We start from the raw sequence: 21,453 nt of genomic DNA, 5'->3' as shown, positions 1-21,453 counted from the left end.
CTTTGAACTCCAAGAGAATGGTTTGTTTTTCAGATCCCCCCCATCAAATAAGACATGCAAATGTTTGTTACTAAGTCTGGTCAGCAAGCCTCAACTTACCATTGCACCTCAACACATGACTTCCTGGTATGTACTTCTTAGACCTGTGAGCCTAAGAGTGGGCTTTTCCCCAAATTCCTGACATCCTCTTCTAATTTTTGCTGATGTCGTTTTCGCTGGCCTGAGGACTCTGCACACTTTATCACTTCAAACTAGTGCTAAAGTGCATGTGCTCTCTACTTAAACAAATTGGTAAGATTGACTTATCCCAAATTGCAATCTTTAATTTACTTATAAGTTCCTATTAAAGTGGTACTATGTGTACCTAGAACCTGTAAATTAAGTGCTTCTAGTGGGCCTGCAGCACTGATTGTGCCACCCACTAAAGAAGCCCTTTAAACATGTCTCAGGCCTGACATTGCAGAGCCTGTGTGTGCAATTTTCAACTGCCATCTGACCTGAAAAAATAAACCTTTTGCTAGGCCAAAACCTTCCTTTTTAATACATATGTCCCCCCTAGGGGTAACCCCTGGAGAGCCCAGAGGGCTAGGAGCAGTATATTTAAAAAAAAGTTGGACAATGACCTTGACGTTTGACATGTTCTGGCAGTTAAAAACTTCTAAATTCCTTTTTCACTACTGCAAAGCCTGCGTCTTCCATAGGATAACACTGGGGTTACCATATTACATTTAACAAGCTATAATTGTTGAATGGGAACAGATAACCAGTTCATATTTGGTGTCTTTAGATTTTGAATTACAATTTCGAAAATGCCTCTTTTAGAAAGTTGTCATTTTCCTGCCTTATCCATTTGGTGCCTGCAGCCTGTCTCTGGGTCACATGACTGTGTGTAGCTGACAGTTGGGCTTTTTGTATTCTCCTAGGCAGCCAGACAGAATAGAGAGCTTAGGTGTGCCTGGATGGCCCATCACTTGCAGGATGACAGAGCTGGGTGCAGCCCTACTTACACTTGACTAGGCTGTGTCCTGCTGCCACACAAATGGCTGCACACCCCTTGCAGTTATTCTGGAGCCAGCACAGGGAAGGCAGGAATCCTGCAGACTTCAAAGGGAAGCCTCTAGAAGCTTCTCCCACTTCAAATGAAGAGGCAAGTATAAATATTGGACCTCAGACACCAACTCTTCAGTGCACCTCTGGACCTGTGGGAGACTCTGCCAGGAAGAAGGACTGCATTGCTGCTGGAAGGACTGTCACTCTCCTGGACTACTGCCCTGCTGCCCTCCTACCTGAATCAGAGGGATTGGGACCTGTAACTGAACTCAGGACTCCCAGAGTGATTCCAAGGGCTAGTCTGCTAGCCTGCTGTTTAGAGCCATAGGGACATAACAGGCTCACAGCCCCCTGAACTAGCACCCAAAACCAGCTGGAGCAGGGCCCTGAGCCCCAAATGATGCTCCTTAGGTCTTGGACCCTTGGTGCGGCCTCACAGAGGCTGAATTGAAGTTTGTGGGCTCTGTGCGACCGCGAGTGGGCCCGTTGGTGCTGAAACCTTGTCACTCACACAGCCCACCAGTGCTAAGTTCTGTCAGCTCGACCCATCACCCATCGCACTCCAACATAAACCGCTCGTGTAGAGCGCCTTCTCGAAGTACTGGCCCAACTTTTGTGACGACAACAGAATCTTCACTCTACAGCTCTGCCTATCCGTGACGCCAGACCTACTCTTCGCGTTACATCAATGACCATCCGCGACACTTCCCTGCTCCTCGTGGCTTCCTCCACTGGTAACGGGACTCTGCGCGCTAGTAAGAGAAGATAGTTTTCAGCGAGACTAACCTGGTTCCTGTATACGACCCATGCTCCATCACAGTTGGCCTGAACTTGTTACTTTCTCCCGGTCTCACATGACCAGATAGTCGCAAATAGCACTTTAGGCTTTCGTGGCACTATTTTTACTTAAACCTTTAAAAGTGCGTAGGTTAATTTAGAGTTTGCTTGTGACTTCACCCCAACAAGGTTGGTGGTTGCTGCTTGAGTAGGGTTTCACACCCCTCAATCAGTAACCCAGTTTTACAGTACTGTCCTTTGACATCTGATTAGCATTATAAGTTGCTAGAAAAGGCCATGTTCCTGGTATTTATTGTGATAAACTCATTCTTTGTAAATAATTTAGATCTTGGGGATCAATATAAGCATATTTTACTAGGGAAATTACAACCTCTCCAAAAGCAAATATTGTAATTGCACATTCACACTTCAAAACCCTATCATTCAGCACTTTATGTTGTGTAGCATTTAAACTAATTTGAAGCAGTTACTTCATTTATGTATTGAGCTTCTGGTAAAGTAAAACATATTTCAAAATTTCATATATACAATGGAGAGGGATTTATTATAGGTTTATATTTAGAACATTTGAGAATTTACTATATACTCTATTCTTGCCTATATTTTTGCCTTGCCACAATGAATATAAATGTGGCCCAATAACAATGCATGCCATTACTATGAGCAAGAGTTCCTATGGGAACTTAAACGGGAAGGCGCATTTTATTTGACTTACCCCCGATATGAAAAACAAATTGCATCCATGCAATAAGATGTAAAGTCAGTTAAATTGACTATATCAAATCGTGTCGATTTTATCGAGACATTTCTTTAACTTCTTGTTTGTTTTTTACTCTAAAAATATTTTTACCAGGTTGAAGAAATGCGGCCTTCATATTCCAAATCCAATTATGTGTATTTAGCAAAGGTAACTATAACACATTGTTCTTTCTGTGTGCTTTCTATCGCTTATTACTGATGTGTTCCATGTACAATTGATTTTTCTTTTACATATCTCACATTTATTTCAGTGCTATAGAGACCTTGGACTTAATAACCAGGCACTCAAGTATTGTGATGCTGCATCAGCGATTGTATCGCTGACCAATGAGGTGGGTACTAAAATAAATGTCCGTCTTCTCTGTCGTGTGTAACTGAAGAATCCCACGTACACCGTTAACTCCGTATATTTCTTTTCATGTCGCAATTTAATGTTTGGATATTTGGAAAACCAGCCGCTTCTTGTTCTCACAGTCCGCTTTTTTGAAGAGGGTCTAAACTTTATGAGGCGGACTTTGATTGAACAAATCAACAAAGGGTTGTTTAATCTTTTATAACTGCAATTTAATTTCCATTTTATTGCCTTGGCAATGAGAATATAAACAGATCGCCTATCTTTTCCGCTTTCTTAGGTAGACATGGGTAGTTTATAAAATATATATTCCTTTTGTTTACACAATATTTTCTAAAACTATATATAGCATTGTAAAGAGAATGCCGATCATCACAACACCTCATTATGAGCATGAATCTAGATATTAGACATGGACATTTGTGTTCCTTTTGTGTGTCTCTTAAATCCGAATAATTATGTTTACTGAACGTAAATGATGAATGTTTGTCGGTCCCTAGGCAAATACCGATAATCTGTTTTATATTAATAGAAAGTTCAGGGATCAATTGCTAAGAATCTGTGGCTCAGTTCTTGGTGTTGTGCAAAATCGCACCACAGAAATAGAAAATGTTTAAGGAACAAAAGGGACCTCTCTTGTAGAAGAAAGAAGGTCCAGTTCCAAGTAGATTAGTTAAGTAGGTTTATTGAGTAAGATGTTAACAAAAGCCACTGTTGCTCAACCAGGCGGGCAACTAGAGGCAAATTTCAGGGGGGGGGGGGGGGGCTGAAAATATTTCGGGGGGGGGCTAATTCTTCCAACCACGGACAAAGTGGCTGTGAGAAGGGGTGATCACACAACAAAAGCCTCATTTACAACTAAATGGTCTTTTAAAGACCTGTTAAGTACTCGGGTGCGGCTGCAATTACATGCTCGCCAGCCCGCAAAGCTGTGTCAGCCCGGGCTGACAGGCACGACGGGGGGGGGGGGGGGCTAAAGCCCCGTGAGCCCAATGGGTGTTGCGCGCCTGTGCTCAACCCATCCTCCAACTGACTCTCTCACTCCCCAACAGTCCACAGCCACCTCACACACCAACATTCCGCCACCACAGTCACACTGGCTGAGCAGCAGGTATAACACATCTCCTTTCTTTACACAAATAACATTGGAGCCCTAGAAAGAATAACATTAAAAGTAATGCATGCAAAGGATGACATTAGGACTATTGCATGCAACAGAACGACCTCAGAACAATTGCATGCAAATAAACAATGTAGCAAAGTACTGATGCGAAAGCATGAAAATAATGGGTGGAAACATTTCATGCATATGCACAACATGTGGTAAAATAATACATGCAAAGTTTATTGAGTAAGATGTTAACAAGAGCCCCATTTGGAACAGTCTCCCTGCTGCTCCGCCCATCCTCCAACTGACTCGCTCACTTATCAACATTCCACAGCCACCTCACACACCAACATTCCGCCACCACAGTCACACTGGCTGAGTAGCAGGTATAACAACCTCCTCGCTGGAGCATTTGGAAAACCTGGCACAAGCAGTGTTCCTTGGGAAGAAAGTGCCCTGCGTGGCTTGGTGATGCTAGCCCGCCCTGCCCTTGCATGTTTTCTGGACGACGCTATGTTTTTCTTACAGCAAGCTCAAGGATCATACCAGCCTGCAAGACACTCAATCATGTTTTGTTTTTTGTTTTCTGAGAGAAACCCAAAGTAGTCTTTGTTTTTGAATGCAGATGACTAAAGCCCCCTGAACATAGCCTATGTGATGGCTGGTAGTGTTGGTAGGATGATTATAGCCCAAGAGCACAGTCATTTTACCTGTACCTCTGAGGGAAGATTGCCTGTATCCTCTCACCAGTAAAGGTCCGTCCAGTCACTGTAACTTGGGACTCTTGCCTTCGTTATGTCAGTACCATCATGTATGAAGGATGTGTGCACAAAATGGTGGTCTCCTTTCTGTAAACAGGGTATTCCCTCTCGGACATATCACATCAGCCTGTAAATGGCTCCTGCATGTTCACTGCCTGAAATCTCTAGTACCTGGTGGCTTGGGGTGGGGGTTGAGAAGAGAGAACAGTATACATCCATCTCTCTTTTCCTGTTTTGTGACTATCTCTGATAGTAGCAGGAACAGACGTAGTCCTAAGTCAGAGCCCAGTACACGTAGCAAATATTCCAGTCAAAACTAATTTGACTGGGGACTTTGGATCAGATACCCACAAAATCTGGCCAGCATCAACGAAAGAGTGTTCATCAGTAAGTATAAAATAAGCATACACAAGTGAATAGAAAATACATCTGGAAATTCTCCAAATGCGCATGTAAAATTTTCTATATTTTCAGTGGCTAATGATTAGAATTTGCACTCAATTATGTGTACATCCCATTCATAAAAAGGCACAGAATTTGCACCAAAAATATGTGTAACCAAATCACGCTTGTTATGCCCTGAATAGGTTTCTATTTCTCTGTGTGTGTACACCTCTGAAACTTGCCTAGTGTAGTGATTCATCCTTCTGTGTATATAGGAACGACTTACACTCACTGGGAAGCTTCAGTTCATATTAAGTGAAAGATACAGTGATTTTCCCTGTCTTGAATGCAAACTTCACATGAAGTCAGCACAGATTAATTGTGGAAACTACTGTGGTTTACTGTGAGTGGACTATAGTCAGCCTGACAGCAAATAATAGTGTGATTATCTTAACCATATCAAATTATGTTGCGATAGTGTCAAGGAACATGATGCTAGATTGTCCAAGGAAAGTACGGCTCTTCCATGTATCCATGGTGCCACCGTGCACAGACCACTTCATACAAGGTATCAAGTGACTCCTTAGGAGGGTCCCAATTAGGAGATAAAAACGAACAAAGGCTAAAAACTCCCCTTGGCAGTCTTGTTCCAGCTCTTGATTCAAGATGTATATATTTATACTGAGGTTATTATCACGGCACCATATTCCTCCTTACATCAGGGAAAGGGAAAAAGCCAATGCAAGAATCAAAAATCAGAAACAAAAAGAGTATCAAAAAGCAAAAAGAGTAGCATGGGAGTGAAGAATGTGAGGGAAAATTAGGGAAGTAATGCATTTGGATGCGTCCATACCTTGGAAAGGCATCCTTATATATGATTCAAAACAGTAACTTACATCACAGGAAAAGAAACAATGTCACCTTGTATTGGGAATCTTACATGGCATTCTATGGCCAGACTACAATCTTGGACAGGGCAGTTTATAAGGCTTTTACACACCCTTTTATTGCAATTCATGGTTTTGTGTGTCACACAAATAAGCCCAAGTTTGACGTCCTTTGCCCAGGGTTGATTTCTGCATGTCTGCCACTGTAATTGATGGCTGATGCTCCACATAGTTCATGAAGTTCTGGGTGGCTGCGAGTGCAGAAGCATCAGTGCAGTCTAGGCAGCGTGGATGTTTAATCACATGCAAAGCATGACAACCATAAACATGCTGTCTGACAGGCGCTTCGTCTTCTGAATGCTCATTATCATTGTAATCTTTCAGCACAGCTCTTGCCACATATGTAACAAGTAGAATGGTTACTGTCTCGATCACCAGGCAAACTCATGCAGGTTTGAGGTAGATTTCTTTCCCATGAAATCCCATATGCATGACATGGCCTCCTTCCAGTAAGTCTGATCTGTGATACAACTCTGCCAGATGTGGGATTTTGTTCCTAGTTGGCCACAGTTGATCCAGCATATCAGTCAGTCAAAAGAACGTTATTCGAATGTTCATAGTAACATCCATAAAAGCACATTTCAATAAATTTACAGTTAACACATAAAATTCATATATTACTAGGAATCACTTGAAAAAGATCAGACAGAATGTACAGTAAAAATTTGTAAATATATATAGTTATATTGGTATAATAATATTTCTCTCAGCACAACGCAATTATCCCTCCATACTTGCCCTGAATTTGATTGCAAGTTTTAAAAAGCTACATACAAATAAAGTGCAGTCACAACTTAGTAGTTGGAGGTAATAAAGTGCTGGGCGGATTTGTACAAAATTCAATTGTTTGAGGATTGGTTTTAAATATAACTTCCTTGGTACAAGATAAAAGGGGCAGATAAATAAAAAGTGTGCCAGGTCTTGCGGAGACTTTTCGTCGCAGCTGCAAGGTGGCAACACTTGGCCTCGATGGGCCCCCCTCGGTATGGCCAATAAAAGATGGAATAGATCAAGGCGAAACCTCGAGAGCAGAAAGCGATCATAACCTGACAGGGGCCATGACAGGTACGGTTCCATTTGTAAGCAGGTTTTTAAAAACACATGTTTCCGGACACTGTCTTTTTTTAATTCGGCCTCCTCCCGGGCTAAATACCTAGAAGCTATGAAGGTCTTCTTCACAAAAATAACATCAGATTTAGTAATAAGCTCTGGGGTTGCAAAAAGGTCAGGACGCCCTAGATCAGATAAACATTTGCTAATGTATTTGAGCCAGGGGACTTTGAAACCATTTTCCCATGTTAGTGCTTCTTTCAGGATTTGTTGAGTGAGGGGTATTTCAGTATTTGTCCAACAGTTCAGCCAACAAAGTATGGGATTTACGGCTATTCTGTCGCTCAAATAGGGCATGCCTAATTCTTCATGGACAGAAAAGTTGCCTGTGCCCCTTGGTACCCTCAAAACCCGTTTTAAAAAGCTATTTTCTGCAACCTCTAGCCCTCTAGGAGAAGTAAGACCCCATAGCTCACTTCCATAACATGCAATAGATAAGCTTTTTGCTTGGTAAAGTTGGAGCAGTGCAGCCACCGGGCTATTGCCCATTTTTCTTGCGAAATCATGTATGGCTGCATTGGCCCTGGTTACCTCACCCATTTTCCTCTGTACTGCGGGTCCCCAGTTCAGCTGATGGTCAAAAAGGACACCCAGATAAGAGAATGTCTTGGCCACGGGGATTTTTTCCCCGTTAACATTAAAAGAGTTTAGCTTTTTATTCCCCAAGCCTACCTTCATGACATAGGATTTTGAGTTGTTAATACTCAGATCCCGTGACTTCATAAAGTCATGAAACGCTTTTAACAGAATTTGTAGGCCTGTTGTAGTCCTGGATATCAGGACTGCATCGTCCGCATAAAGCAGTACCGGCAGTCCTTTCCGACCGACGTAGGGGTAGTCAACTCCCGTGCCCAAAAGACACTCCTCTAAATCGTTAATGTACAGCTTGAGGTCTCTATTGGCTTTGGAACAAGAATGATCGAACCATTTTGGGTTCTTTCCAGCATGCCCATTTGCTGGTACCATCAGCAAGGACCCTACTTTATCTACGACCCCCTCAAAGGCAGACAAAGTTTGACCGGGAGATGATGTGGGTGACACACAAATTGAAAGATCAGAGCTGCAAAGGTTATTTATCGAGATATATAAATTATCACAGTCCACCATTGTCCATTTTAGTCGGCGTTTCTCATTTATGCACTTTGTAGTTCCCCGGCCTTCGCTGTGCTTTCGCAGGTCAAAAATGCCGCCACCCAAGTCGATGGAAATCGGATTATGATCACTGTGGGCATTTAATTGAATGCGAAAATCCGAGGCAAAGTTAGCAAGGTCCGTAGATAATAGAATATGGTCTATGTAAGAACCATTTGTATTACCTTTATATGTGGGAACTTGAAAGAGTGTATGCTCCGCCGTCTCAGACATAGCTGCAATTAAATTGTTTTTGTCCATCAAGTTGTTAAGCTGAGTTCCGCGCCTAGAGTGGTCAAAGTGAAAACCATTTATGCTGTTGCACCCTAGATGACCCATGGGCGTCTCTCCTGGATTCCCACAGGGATGGGTATTAAAGTCACCAGCAATCAACAGTTTACTCGACAAGTTCCTCTCATTATCTGTCAAAAAGTCACACAACTGCAGTAAGTTGCATTCTCCATACTGGTTTACTGCATTGTAAAAATTGATCAGGGTCAAGGTATGTTTACCCCTTTTCAAATCAAGTACTTGGCTATTCCTATTGCCTGTTTGGCGGATGTTTTTGTGGTAGGTGAGAGCCAAACTTATGTAGATTGCCAAGCCCCCTTTTGCTCTTCCACTACTAGAGGGTTCAGCTGAGATAAAAAAGCTTTGGTATCCCTCGATGTGAGCGAAATTGTTATCTACCAGCCATGTTTCCTGCAGACATATCACTGCGTGTTGTTTAACAAAAGACAGCCAGGTAGGGTCACAAACTTTGTCGGCCAGGCCTGCCGTGATCCAGCATATAATGTGACCCATTCGGAAATGTGCGTGTTAGTTGAAGAAGGGCATAAAACCATATAATTCACACATTACATTAATTTTCTTTCATTTGTGTTTATTAAGATGACTCAAACCTTATCCAGATGTTATACTACTTATAGCGGGGAAGTCAATTTAATTTAATCAGTTCAAACTGTAACTTACAATGTGGACTCCAGATCTGTGCTATGTTCTTCAGGTGGATTAATCTTTGCTACCGTATTAGAATGGAGCATAAAACGAAAATATCTTAACAAGTGTTATCTTTACAGTTGATTAGTTCAGTCAATGCCGAGAGTTTAGGATCGGTTCAAAATCATTATTTCTCGTTAACAGATTGCAGGATTGTTTTCTCAAATATATTCAGTTGGTAAGTCAGATAAATCCGTTTACAGAAATATAAAGTAAAACGTTATGGTTAAGTGTGTTCCATAAAGGAATTTAGTCCCTATTCTATATAGATTTATCATTTCAGAATTTAGTCAGTTCTTGAAAAGAACGAGATCATTGGAGCATTTTAGAAGTCGAACTCCCCATAAAGAGCAGTTAAGGAAGACTCAGCTGAGGCTCTGGATCAGGGCCGGACTGGGAACCAAAACCGGCCCTGGCAAAGTGCTTGGCCGGCCCCCCGGGGGGAGGGGGAGCTGGCTTTTTGCCGGGGCCGGTTTTCGGCCGGTTTTGTTACAGGGCTGATTTTGCAGCTATGCTGCAAAAAAGGCCCTGTGACAAAAACGGCCGCCAGTGGCCCAAAACCGGCCCCCACCCTTGCCGCGCACCGGGGGGGGGAATTGCCCGGTGCCCGCAACGGCCAATCCGGCCCTGCTCTGGATGCGAACAACAGGTGCTGCAGTAGCTACACCTGTAAAGGCATGAGAAAAGATAAATCAGAAATAGTCACCACCAAGGTGGCACGTAACAAAGAACTGTCAGCAGTAGCTTACAGCAAATCTCTCAGTAGAAGAATGTCAGAGAGTCTGTGTGTCTGAGAGAGAGAGAGCCCCTCCTAACTAGGAAATGTGCACTATTATAAAACACAAAAACACATTTATCAATCCATTTCGTTGTTAGATCACCTCTGGCCAATGAAGAGAAATCGTCCGATGGTCTACAGCTTCTTCGTTTCCCTCGAGAAACGTACAATGTCAACAGAGTACTACTTAAAAGTATCAGTTAGCTGCTAGACTTTCAGGCCCTTGTAACATTGACTTTGGGTTCCCATGAGAAACGTAAGCACTGCGTAAGAATGAACTACTCCAAAAACAGAAACATTTTATTTGCAACATCCTGGTTAAATCATGGGGTTCATGTTTTCATGTAAGCAATATTTTTTTAGTATACTATTCACTATTCAACATTGTATAAGTATGTGAAAGCTAAACTATCTAAATACAATGAGAACATCTAGCTTTGGAAAGAGAAATACATGTTATGAAGTCAACACATTCTACAGCAATGACAATCTAAACAGGCCACATTTCGTCCATCTATTAAACATTTGTTCATGGGTAGGCATTTCCTTAAAGCCATTTATTTATTAAAAAGAAAATAAGAAAAGATGGAAAGAAGACTAGGGCCTAGTTTGTACCTAGCAATGGAAATACAATTGAAATGGAAGCTTACTGCCTTCTGCACTAATTTTGTATGTGTAATTTTTAAAACAAGCTTAATGTTAATTCTGCATCCAAACTTTTATCGGTTTAATAAAGGCACATTTTCCTACATTTTACCCTATTGTGTGTGCTTTTACTTTAACGTCTAAGGCAATTTATCAATTATATTAATAAGGCTTCAAGCCCCCTAGTTGAAGAAAAACTGAAATTGGGGATAGTGGTCCACATGGTATACAACCAAGTGAAGACTTATCGAACAATTTATGTATCAAAGTTGATAATTGTATGAGAAAATGCAGGGATGTTTGTTTTGTACCAACTCTGTCATCAATAAAAAGTATTGTTAAAAAAAAGAAGGCTTCAAGCTAGATTTTCCTGCTTTATCATTACACTTCTTCAGAAATGTTATTTGGCAGGTCAGTTTGCCGCTTCGAAATTTATAAAGCTTAAACCTATCAGAGTTTTCTAGGACCATATTTAATTACAAAGGGGGACTCTGCATTTCAATATGCAGCAATATCATGAACTGCCGTTTTCAACAATCTTGAGTTCCAGTGAAAGATGAATTCAGTGACTGAAAATCATGCAATGGTTTAATTCCAAACTCTCTTTCAACTGCCACATTACTAAAGTGGCTGCCTCATGGTTTGGCATTCTGTGAACTCTCAGAAAGATTTGTCCTTTGCTACCTCTGAACACTGGCAAATCCATAATCCAATTGCTAATTATATCATACCTGCACTATGGAAATTCTCTTTATCTATGACTCCCTAAATCACTTTCAAAATAAATTCAAGTCATCCAGAATGCTGTTGCTCGGCTTTTACTTCACATCCCTCACCAGTAGTCAATTTCAGCCCAGCTCAAATATCTTCATTGGCATCCTGTGGAAAAATGCACAATCTTTAAACCTTCATGCTTTGTCTACAGAACTTTTCCAATAGAGGTCTCTATTATCTACATTTGTGTCTACATCCCCTTATTCCAACCCACGATCTTTGCACTTGGGGTTTCCATCTTGCTTGTGTCCTTCACATCAAGTTTTCCAGACAATTTGGCCCTTCATTCAGCTGTCTTGACCGCAAACTCGAGAATAGGTCTCTTTACATCAAACTGAGCACATCTGAATATGCTTTCAGAAAGCAACTGAAAACATGGTGGTTCCAATATTAGATGGTCATCTTTTTGCTCCAATCTAGTTGAACGTTTCAGCACTAGGACGCCCCAGTTGGGGCAGCTGCAAGTTTTGCAAAACTGGAAAATTAAATAAATGTGAGTATATACTAATATATAACACTCTCAGATAAAAGTCTGTTTTACATTGAGTGAAGCTTTTGGCTTGTATGTCTGTGTGCATCTGAAATATTTTTGTCAGTTTTCCTTCCATACATCATTCTAATCTTTGTTTCATCTGGTGTACAATCAAAGTTATTAAATATGGGAACAAGGCGTGGAGGCGATGCAAATTTCCCTTAGATCCTCAGGCCTTTCTCCCTGTATGTGAAGGCATTCTAGATTTTTAATGGTGTTAGAGAGAATTTATGTTCCATCTCTCTGGATGTCTTATGCAGCTCATGAGGGAGGGAAAAACAGTCTGATGTTCCATCACTACACTGCTGCTGCTGGTTCGAGAGTGTACCAAAATCACAGCACCCAATATCAAGGGCGGTGGTCCACCTTTCATCCTAGAACCTAACAAAACTCATTTTGATACCCTGTGCTACTTATGTTTCTTTATAAAATGGAGAAGTCTTGTTTTGAATGTTTTGACTACTGTCTAACAGATCTGTTACAGGCGCTGTAGATGGCAAACTGCATTCTTGCTAGAACATTGTTCTTGATCTATGCTGTCCTATTTAGGCAAGAGATCGGGTTCTAGAACAGGATATAAATTCTGTAAGAGATTTTGGTTACTGTGTTGGTTAAGGGATATATGCAAACGAATGCTGTGCACACCCAAATCCTTGATTTTATTTCCTAAATTCAAAAGTATCTCTAAGTGTAACTTTTTTGATACATTGTATATGTTCAACATCATGAATTTAGAGTAGTTGAACTTAAATCGTAATACATTCTCAAAGAATGGCAAGACATTTTAATAGCAATCAGATAATTGAGTGGGGCAGTCATAACACATAGGATGTCATCAATGAACAATGCCATTTTACTTTCTTGTTGCCTTACTTCTTGATTTGTGTGCATTTGTGCAAAGAGTTCTACTCACAATGAGAGGTGAAAAGGGCAACCCTTGTTTTGTACATACAGCATCAATTCCTCAAATCTAACTATAGATGGCCCTTTACAGTTGGAGTTTGGTTTCATTACATGTTGTTGCCTAGAACCATTTGAATTGTACGTGTTCCGTTGGTTGTTGTGCTACAGTTCTGTTGACAATGTACGGTAACAGCACTCCCTGATTTGTGGCTCTGTGCAGCCTCAGTCTGGGTAATAGATGACCCTTAATTATCAGTTGGGTTTGGTTTCTTTACGTTTTCATGCACCACTTCTTAATTTTTTTTTTTTAACTGATGGCTGTTTTTCTTATTCTTGTTTTTCATGAATTTGAAATCCGACTCTGTTTATCATTTGTTCGTGTTAAATGTTCTTTTTCCGATACCGTTTGAAACTCTTATCCATTTTTTAAATATTTGTTAAATTTGTTATATTACATTTTGTTGCTTTACTTAAGTGATATGTGAACATTAACATCACGTTTTACTTTATTAGTATAATTGTTTATTGTACACTTGCATGCATTTTTGCAGAGGCCAAGCACTCAACCAAGAGCCATGATTGTTCTCATTAAATCCTCTTATGTCTGTCTGTTGGTTGCACTACCAGGCGTACCAAGTTTGCCAGTTTCCCACATACATGATTCCATACCCACATGAACTCGATTAACATTTTCAAAAGAGGGCCTGGATCTCTACTCAATCATTCCCAGAGTGCTTATGTCATAATTATCAAAATGTACAGGCACTTATGCTCTGAATGTGCCAATAGCCTACCTCAGAAAAAAGCATGTGACAATATCAATAACATGCTTAGAGTATCCTATAGTTCAAAAGATACTTCCCTGAATATGGGAATGTGCTGAACCTGGACGCCAATTTTGCACGAATGTGCACTCATGTTCCTCTTATCTGCTGCTCTTTTGCTCTTTGGCAAAAAGGAGTCTAGCACCCGTCCAGAGGCTCCTATGGACTTCGCCCAGACTCTGGGTTCTATAGATTGCCATTGTGCCCACCAGACGTGTTCTACTCTTGACACTGTTTATAGGTGTTCGTGATGTCCACCATGTCTTGGACCTTGTCTGGTAGCCCCCAATACTCCCACCATGCCGTTGATATTTCCACCATGTTTCCCAACACAAACTGTTTTCAAGACACACACCTCTATTGTCCCTGACGCTAATTGTTTGCCTTGTGATGAGTTCCTGACACTTGTCTCATGCAGTGCTTAATTTGTAAAAGAAAAAGTGCTGGGGCCCAAAAGATCGCGGCGGGCGCTATTGAAGGTCAGTGTGCCAAATACCAAGGCTGTGTGGTCTTAATTACACCACATGGCTCTTTAAGGCACTACCAAACACTCCTCACTCCTGCAGGTTCCTAGGTTCTCCCTTTCACACTATCTTTCCATCCATCTCTCTCTTCCTTTTCCCATTGTTGGTTTTTCACTCTTTTGCTCAAGGTCAAAATCTGTTCAGCAAAAGTGCTGGTGGGCCCAACCTGCAACCACCGGCTCATATTAAGCACCGGTCATGCCCCTGACGCTATCCGAGGGCCTCCGGGCTGCCTGAACAAAAATCAGAAACCACCGTCTGTTATCGCCTTTTGTATAGATATCTGCAGGGCGCCTTTAAATTATCTAAAACAGTGGATTGTAAACATGCACAATTCTGCGGTTTTGCCAAGGAGGATGTGTGAAAAGCTTTATTTTGGCAGGCATTAAGGAAGCCCATAACAGCTGAGATAAAACTGATCCTTTGTCTTATCCAGTTTCAGCTGCAATTAAGCAAGCGACAAAACGCAGTTCCGGGTTTCTTTAAGATGTTTTTAATCATTTATTTATACCGCGTTTACCCTTTGATATATGTGGGTGGCATGTATTTCTACCGTTCATGAATGAGAAAAAAAAGAAACACAAGTTATGAAAGGCTTGCCTTGCGGGTTTTTCGAAGCCTGTCCTTCCCTTGCCAAGTGAGTTTTGAAATTTGAAGTTTGTAACGTGACATGGAATTAATTATTTTTGTCAAACACCGGGCCGAAGCCTGCATCGAATTCCCAGGAAGCTTTGAAACATCAAATGAACCAGAATTGGCCCTATTTAGTTACACCTGTGCTTGCAGGTATCTCTCTCTTGACAGTAATGAAATGCACAAAGTTTTTGTTCAACTTTAGCAAAACATGCGTGCAGAGGAATCGAGATTGGCGCCTGTGCACCTTTAGAAAATCAGATTCATCACGTACAAATACTTGGAAATTCTCCGGATGTTGGCCCGAGTCCTGTTGTGGTGTAATAAAAAAAAAACTAAAGATATTTGAAAACAAACTTGCGAACACCAGTAGCCAAAGTACTCATTCCCGAGGCAACCACATTTCCTCTCTGTCCACCTAGGGCTGAAATTCTGTCAAAGGTTCCAAAAAAGTGCATCACAGATATATGTCCAAGAAGTGCCCAACGTACGTCCTGGGTGGCTAGGTCCATTTCAGATATTAAGGATAACCACGCTGTCAATTATATGTCATTGGATTCAATGTTTGTAAATTGATTTTGCGTGAATAGCTGAAAAATCTGGCACGGATCATGGAGCCTACTGGGCTTTCTAATCTCCTTTGGAGACACAAATTACGTTTTTAAATGCGTTTATTACCACATTTGTTTAGCCAGAAAGTACTGATACCAATGCAAGTCTTAATACAATCAGAAAGGTACAGGCAACTGACTTTAGGGGAAAACTGCACCTATCAAACAAGGTCTTGTCCTGTTGTTGACTAATTGAGCAATGGCCTACTGATAAACTCATGAAAGGTATGGATGATTTACATATTTGTTTGACTAATCTTCTTTTGTATGCAATAAAAGAACACCAGCTTGCCTTACTAAAAGATATTATTTCTAATAGATATTTCTAAGTGCAGATTCTTAGCCTTGTGAATATCCACAGGTGCCTCACTGAATCCAGAAACTTAAAAAGCAGTGCTCTTACATGCCAACAGGTGATGCGGTGCAACTCCATACTGACCTCATTCTGCTACAGAAGCGATGAGCGGAGACACTTAAATGCTCCCCCTATGTGCACTAACGTCAGTTCCTTTTCACCCATGTCTTCAGATATGGATCCTGAGCTCCCCTCTTTTTCTTCAAGAGATTTTTTCTCAGTGAGTTTTTCCCTAAATTATTCCAATGTGCATGGAAACATGTCACCTCTTAAGACTACATGGTTTAAATCCTATAGGGACTATCACAAACAGGTATCTGTGATTAAATCCTCATGAGGTGTACCTCTGGTGTTTGGGTTTGGCGCATGACTCCAAGGCCTGTGATGTCTGCGGCCTGATAAATCTGAAAGCCATTCAAGAACGTAAGATGAAGCTCTACATGACAAAACATCTCAAGACTCAACGCAGGTCTCATTCCTGGTTGAAGATGAGACTGCAGCTCCCGAAGTTGCTCCTGCAATAGATCTTATTGATGTTCAAAGTCTTTGGGTAAATCATAAAGGAAGCATAGGAAGTCTAACCAAGACTTGGCCCCTTCCCACATCTCTTGATCTCCAGACAAGGTGTGCCTCTAGGTCTTGTTCGCGTTCAACCAAGGAGCCAATTCCAACCTTAGTCTTGATGCACCTCCAATTTCCAGGTCCATCAGTGACATCGCAGCAGACTGAAGACTTTAGAGAGGCCATGCTGTGCATCTCCGGCGTGCTTCCGCCTTCCTCTGGCATGCTTTCAGGCCCAAGGAAACACGGGGACTTCTAGTCGTGTTACTGCTGGTGGTTCTGTCCTCATTGTCATATGTACCCCTCAAACCAACTTCCAGTGTTCCACCAGCATCAGGGTAAACTTCGGGTCTGGAGCGAAAATCTGCACTGGTACCTTGGACATTGTCCAAGGTACCTACCTTTGTGGCATCTGTATTCGAGCCAAATTTAACTTGACTGAGGCCCTGCCCTTAACATAATGTGGAACAGCCAATATTTAATTCTTGTAAATGTAAATTGATACTTGTATAGCGCACTACTCACCCGCAAGGGTCTCAAGGCGCTTGTACGAATACCGCTGTGGAACCCATCCTGGCTTTCCCTGTGAGGTGTCCACTCCTGGGCACCCCCAAGGTGGAGGCCAGGCATCCTTAGCGTTGTGGGGGCCGTTGTGGAGATTAAGCAAGCTATTGCCCAGAGTTGCAGAGTGGGACTCCATGATTGGAATAGGCACCGAGGCGAGAATTATGAGGTCCGTGGAATTTTTTAGCCCAAGACCCGCCGAGGCGGGGAATTGAACCCTGGTCCCAGGCTAGACCTCTGCATCAGGTTCTGCTGCTCTAACCATTGAGCCACACTTCTCCACATGACCCAGAAACAATACCATTACTGCGCAGTCATGCTCAGGCCCTGCACCAACCTTTTGGCTAATACTGCACCCAGAGTTAGTGATATACAAATGACAATGGGGGCATTAGGGATGAGTTTACCCTACCCAATGATGAGGATAACTTGTACGTGGACCTGCAAAATGCCAGTGGAATGGATATCGCACCCAATACTGCATTAAATTCCGCCCTTGGACCAGCAACTAATGCAAGTATATCCTTTGCCACAGTAACTAGGAGAGTTACTGAAGTTCTTGATGTCCACCTCACCACTACAGATGTAAAAGCTAAAGTCCTCACTGAGGTCCTTCAGCTTTACACCGGCGGAACTTCTTCTGCCATTCAGTGAAACCCTCAATGATACGCTTTTGGGTGCTTCTGCTAAACCATGTTTTAGCCCCTTGGTCAATCACCAAGTCACAAGCTCACCATAGACCAGCTCCTGGCGAACCACTTTTTTTTTTTTAACCTGCATCCAACCGCTAAGAGTTTGGTAGTACAGGCATCCACCAGCATAGTGAACCCTACTCCTCCAGACAAAGTTCAAACATATGGAAGTGTTTGGTAAAATGATGTTTTTGTCTAACAGTCTTGCGCTGAAGTCGATCAAAGCCAGCTTCCTCCTGGGATGCTACACCTATGCATTCTGGAACTTGGTTGGTGAGATCTTACCATCAGTTACAGAAGACTTTAGGGCTTTCTTGGCCCAAACCAATACGGGATGGGTGGGATGTCATATGATCAAGGTAGATACCATTGTTTGTCTAGGACGGGATATTGGGACAAGTGTGATGCTAAACGGATAAGATCCCAAATGGACATGCCTTTTGATAGATTGCTTTTCAGTGAAAAATTAGACTCTGCCATGGAGCGTTTTAAAGAGAGCTGGGACACGGCATGCTATTTGGGCCTTTCAGCATCAGTTCAACAATCTTGTAGGAGCCATTGTTTGCCATGTCCTCCAGGGGTGGCTGAGCATCACACCCAGCAGGTAGATCGTTTAAATCATCCAAACGGGTTACTTCCTTCCATTTCTTTTCGACCACCCACATCTGCCACATTGAGCCCAGCACCTTTCAGGGGATCATCTGTCCGTTTTGTGTCAGAAGGTGCAGTCTCTTTTGGCACTAGGATCCATAGAGGAGTATTTGGTCTTTGGAAGTGGGGACTGTGTGTTATTCCTGCTACTACCTTGTGCTGAAGAAGGACACATGTTCTCGATTTGACGTGTTATTATATTTCTTTGACTATGGTGACTGAATTGATACTTCAATACAAAAGATTAAATATAAAAAATAGAGAGGTCATGCCTCCCCTAATTTTGGACCTTTGCGTTGCTTACCAGTGAGAGAGAATCACGTTTAAATCGTTTTGTACTATCATTCTTGTAATAAAAAATGATAGTGATACTTTTCTCACAAACCACTCTCACCACAACTTTCCTTCAAAAATGCTACCGTCCACTGTAATTCATATCTTGGACTTTCTGAAATATAAAAAAAAGTCCTATGTAATGGGATGACCCTTTTCTCTCTTATCACCTCAGCCTTTGAATTTAGTTATGTTCCCTTTAAAAACAAAGGTCAGTACATGTTTATCAGAGCTGTAAAACATGTGTCTTTCTAGCTACTTGGCTTACATTGCACTGCTGATGTTCTTTAAAAATCATTATATTTGTCAGTGCCATGAATTTACACTAGTGCTGATGTTTGTATGCAATAAACGAATGGACACATTGTTGCCCACTACAGTCACCCTTTTCCTCGAATATGGAATAAATGCACAGCATTTGAAGCGGCATTGCAATTGTTGTTACAAACAAATGAACGGTGCCACACAGGCAACTGCAATGCAAGCTTCTATCACAAGTAGAGAACAGTTAGAGCCTTGATAATCAAAACATGTATTGTTATGTATTTATAAAAGATAAATCGGTCATGTAATGCGCTTTGCTGTAAACCAAGGCACCTGGGTTATGAATTCCTTGCCTGCTTATGACGGAACCACGCTGTCATGAGCCACGGACGGCGTGTGCTCATGACGGCGTGGTTAGGTCATGCAGCTGCCGCTCCTCCCACGCACGTCTGAACAGGGGTGGCAGAGTGGGCTAAAGAACGGTGATGGATTAAACCCAGATCTGTTGACTTGGTGTGAGTGTTTGATTGGTTCAGATGCTCCGTCCATCACCGCCCCCTTTTGTACCGCTCCTCCCACGCGGCATTATTTCCCGCCTGTGCGGGCGAAATAATGAGCGGGTGGGGCCGTGACAGAACCACGCCGTCATGAGCACACGCCGCCCGTGACTCATGACGGCGTGGTTCCATCACGAACACAGCAGCACCTCGCTCAGACCCCCACTCTTCCCCCGTGCAGCAGCGAAATTCACGCCGTGGCGAAGGGGTTAAATAATGGGAAAGAACACTTGTGGGATGAGCCTGCCTAGCACCATTCATGCTGACGAGGGAGCAGCTCTGATGATGGCACATGCCACCTAAAGTGAGCGTGAGGGGTTGCATTCCTTTTTAAGGAATACCTAAGTAGTGGGGCAAGTACATTTACTATACTGGGGACATGAGTTTGGTTTCACAGAACTTACAAGCCTGCAGGTCTTTATCCTATGCATTTGACTTTGAAAGGGAGGTGATACCTGTTCAGGCTTTATTAATTTCTTTCTTTCTGCTGTTAGTTATTGTTGATTATGAAGCAAGTATCTGTTATTTACTAGAATTGATGTTCTGCCTGATGAAGACCCCTTATAAATGTTGTTGGGGTTTAAATGTTGTTGACGTATTCATTTCAGAACTTTGGATAACTGCATTGTTTATAGCAGAATACTTAAGTGAAGTAAAGCCTTCAGTCCTTCTATCTGTCACAGGGCTATCATACATAAATGGTAAATGACTACCATTCAAAGGCAAAATACAAGCATTGCTATATATACACAGTAAACAATGCACATGTTTGTAAGTTAACCACACCTTCATACCTGTCTACTTGCTTGTGTGACACTCTAAAGCAACATGAGAAGTTTGAAAAGAAATGCATGCGTTTTATGAGCTTTCAGACATTTAAGGATGAAGAGATCGCATTTAGAATCAGTGCTCTGTTAGGCAGTTATATTTATATATTTATATTATCCATGATATATAAAACAAATCACATTGATTTCAATAGTGATGTATCATATCAATTGTGTGCTAACAGTCAGGGAGGCAGATTTGAATCCTGGGATCTCTGAGGTTTGCTATAATTTTCATTTTCAGTTTTTAATAGTGCTCTAAAGTGAACTTCTTACACTTTGAGTGGTATACAGTTACTAAGAAAACAGACATTATCACAAAGAAAATGTAAAAATGTGTTTTACCTACTGTAGATTCACAAATCTTTTGATTGTATTCAAGGGTATTTGTGCTTCTAAATGACTTAGTGACAACTTTTAAAAACAAAGGCTAGCTAAGCTTGATTGGTACATTCAAAGTGTTTTTTGTCAATTAGTATGCCTATGGAGAGCTCATAAGATCCCCTGTTCCATGGATGACGCAGTCTGACTTTTTTCTTTGCATTCCAGTACTAGTAGTTCTGTTTGTCACATTACATATTCTAGATTACAAGTAAGTATCCTAAGGCGAGAAAAAATACCTGGTTTGGATCACTACCCACTCATGCAACTGGGAAATTTGAGAACTCTGCAAATGCTCTGAGTGTTGCTAAAGATTTAATACTGCTCCCATGTGTGTGTCCATCCTGTAGCTTTTAGCCACAGTAACCAACAGATGAAGTCTGACAATAACTCATTGAGTTAGTGGATGAAAGAGTTCCCTTGAGTCTTCCTTTGCTGTCCCATCAACCCTACTAGCTTAGCCTTCGGAAGGTCAGGCAAGAAGTAAGTTGCCCAAAATATGAATTACTGCTGGGGCTTTTGCAGGTATCAGTGAAGTAGTATGAACTGAGGAACACTGCAAAAGCAGACTGGATAGTGGCAGCTCATGTCTCTGGTGCTGCCAAGGTAGAGTTGTAAGTGGCTTTCTACCTAGTTATTTTATGC

General features: G+C 41.8%; 1 protein-coding gene across 2 annotated transcripts in view; it reads left to right on the top strand.

Moving 5' to 3' along the window:
• Positions 1–21,453, top strand: part of RMDN2 (regulator of microtubule dynamics 2) — a 702,094-nt gene that overhangs the window by 667,130 nt on the left and 13,511 nt on the right. For both annotated transcript variants that reach the window (XM_078648597.1, XM_078648595.1), the window contains exons 9-10: positions 2,702–2,755; positions 2,859–2,939. In XM_078648597.1, the coding sequence (XP_078504723.1) occupies positions 2,702–2,755; positions 2,859–2,939 (135 nt within the window). The remainder of the gene's footprint in view (positions 1–2,701; positions 2,756–2,858; positions 2,940–21,453) is intronic.

The sequence above is a fragment of the Lissotriton helveticus genome, chromosome 6 (assembly GCF_964261635.1).
Source record: "Lissotriton helveticus chromosome 6, aLisHel1.1, whole genome shotgun sequence".
In the NCBI taxonomy this organism is placed as follows: domain Eukaryota; kingdom Metazoa; phylum Chordata; class Amphibia; order Caudata; family Salamandridae; genus Lissotriton; species Lissotriton helveticus.
Note: the sequence above shows the minus strand (reverse complement) of the source record. Positions and strands in the feature narration are given on the sequence as shown.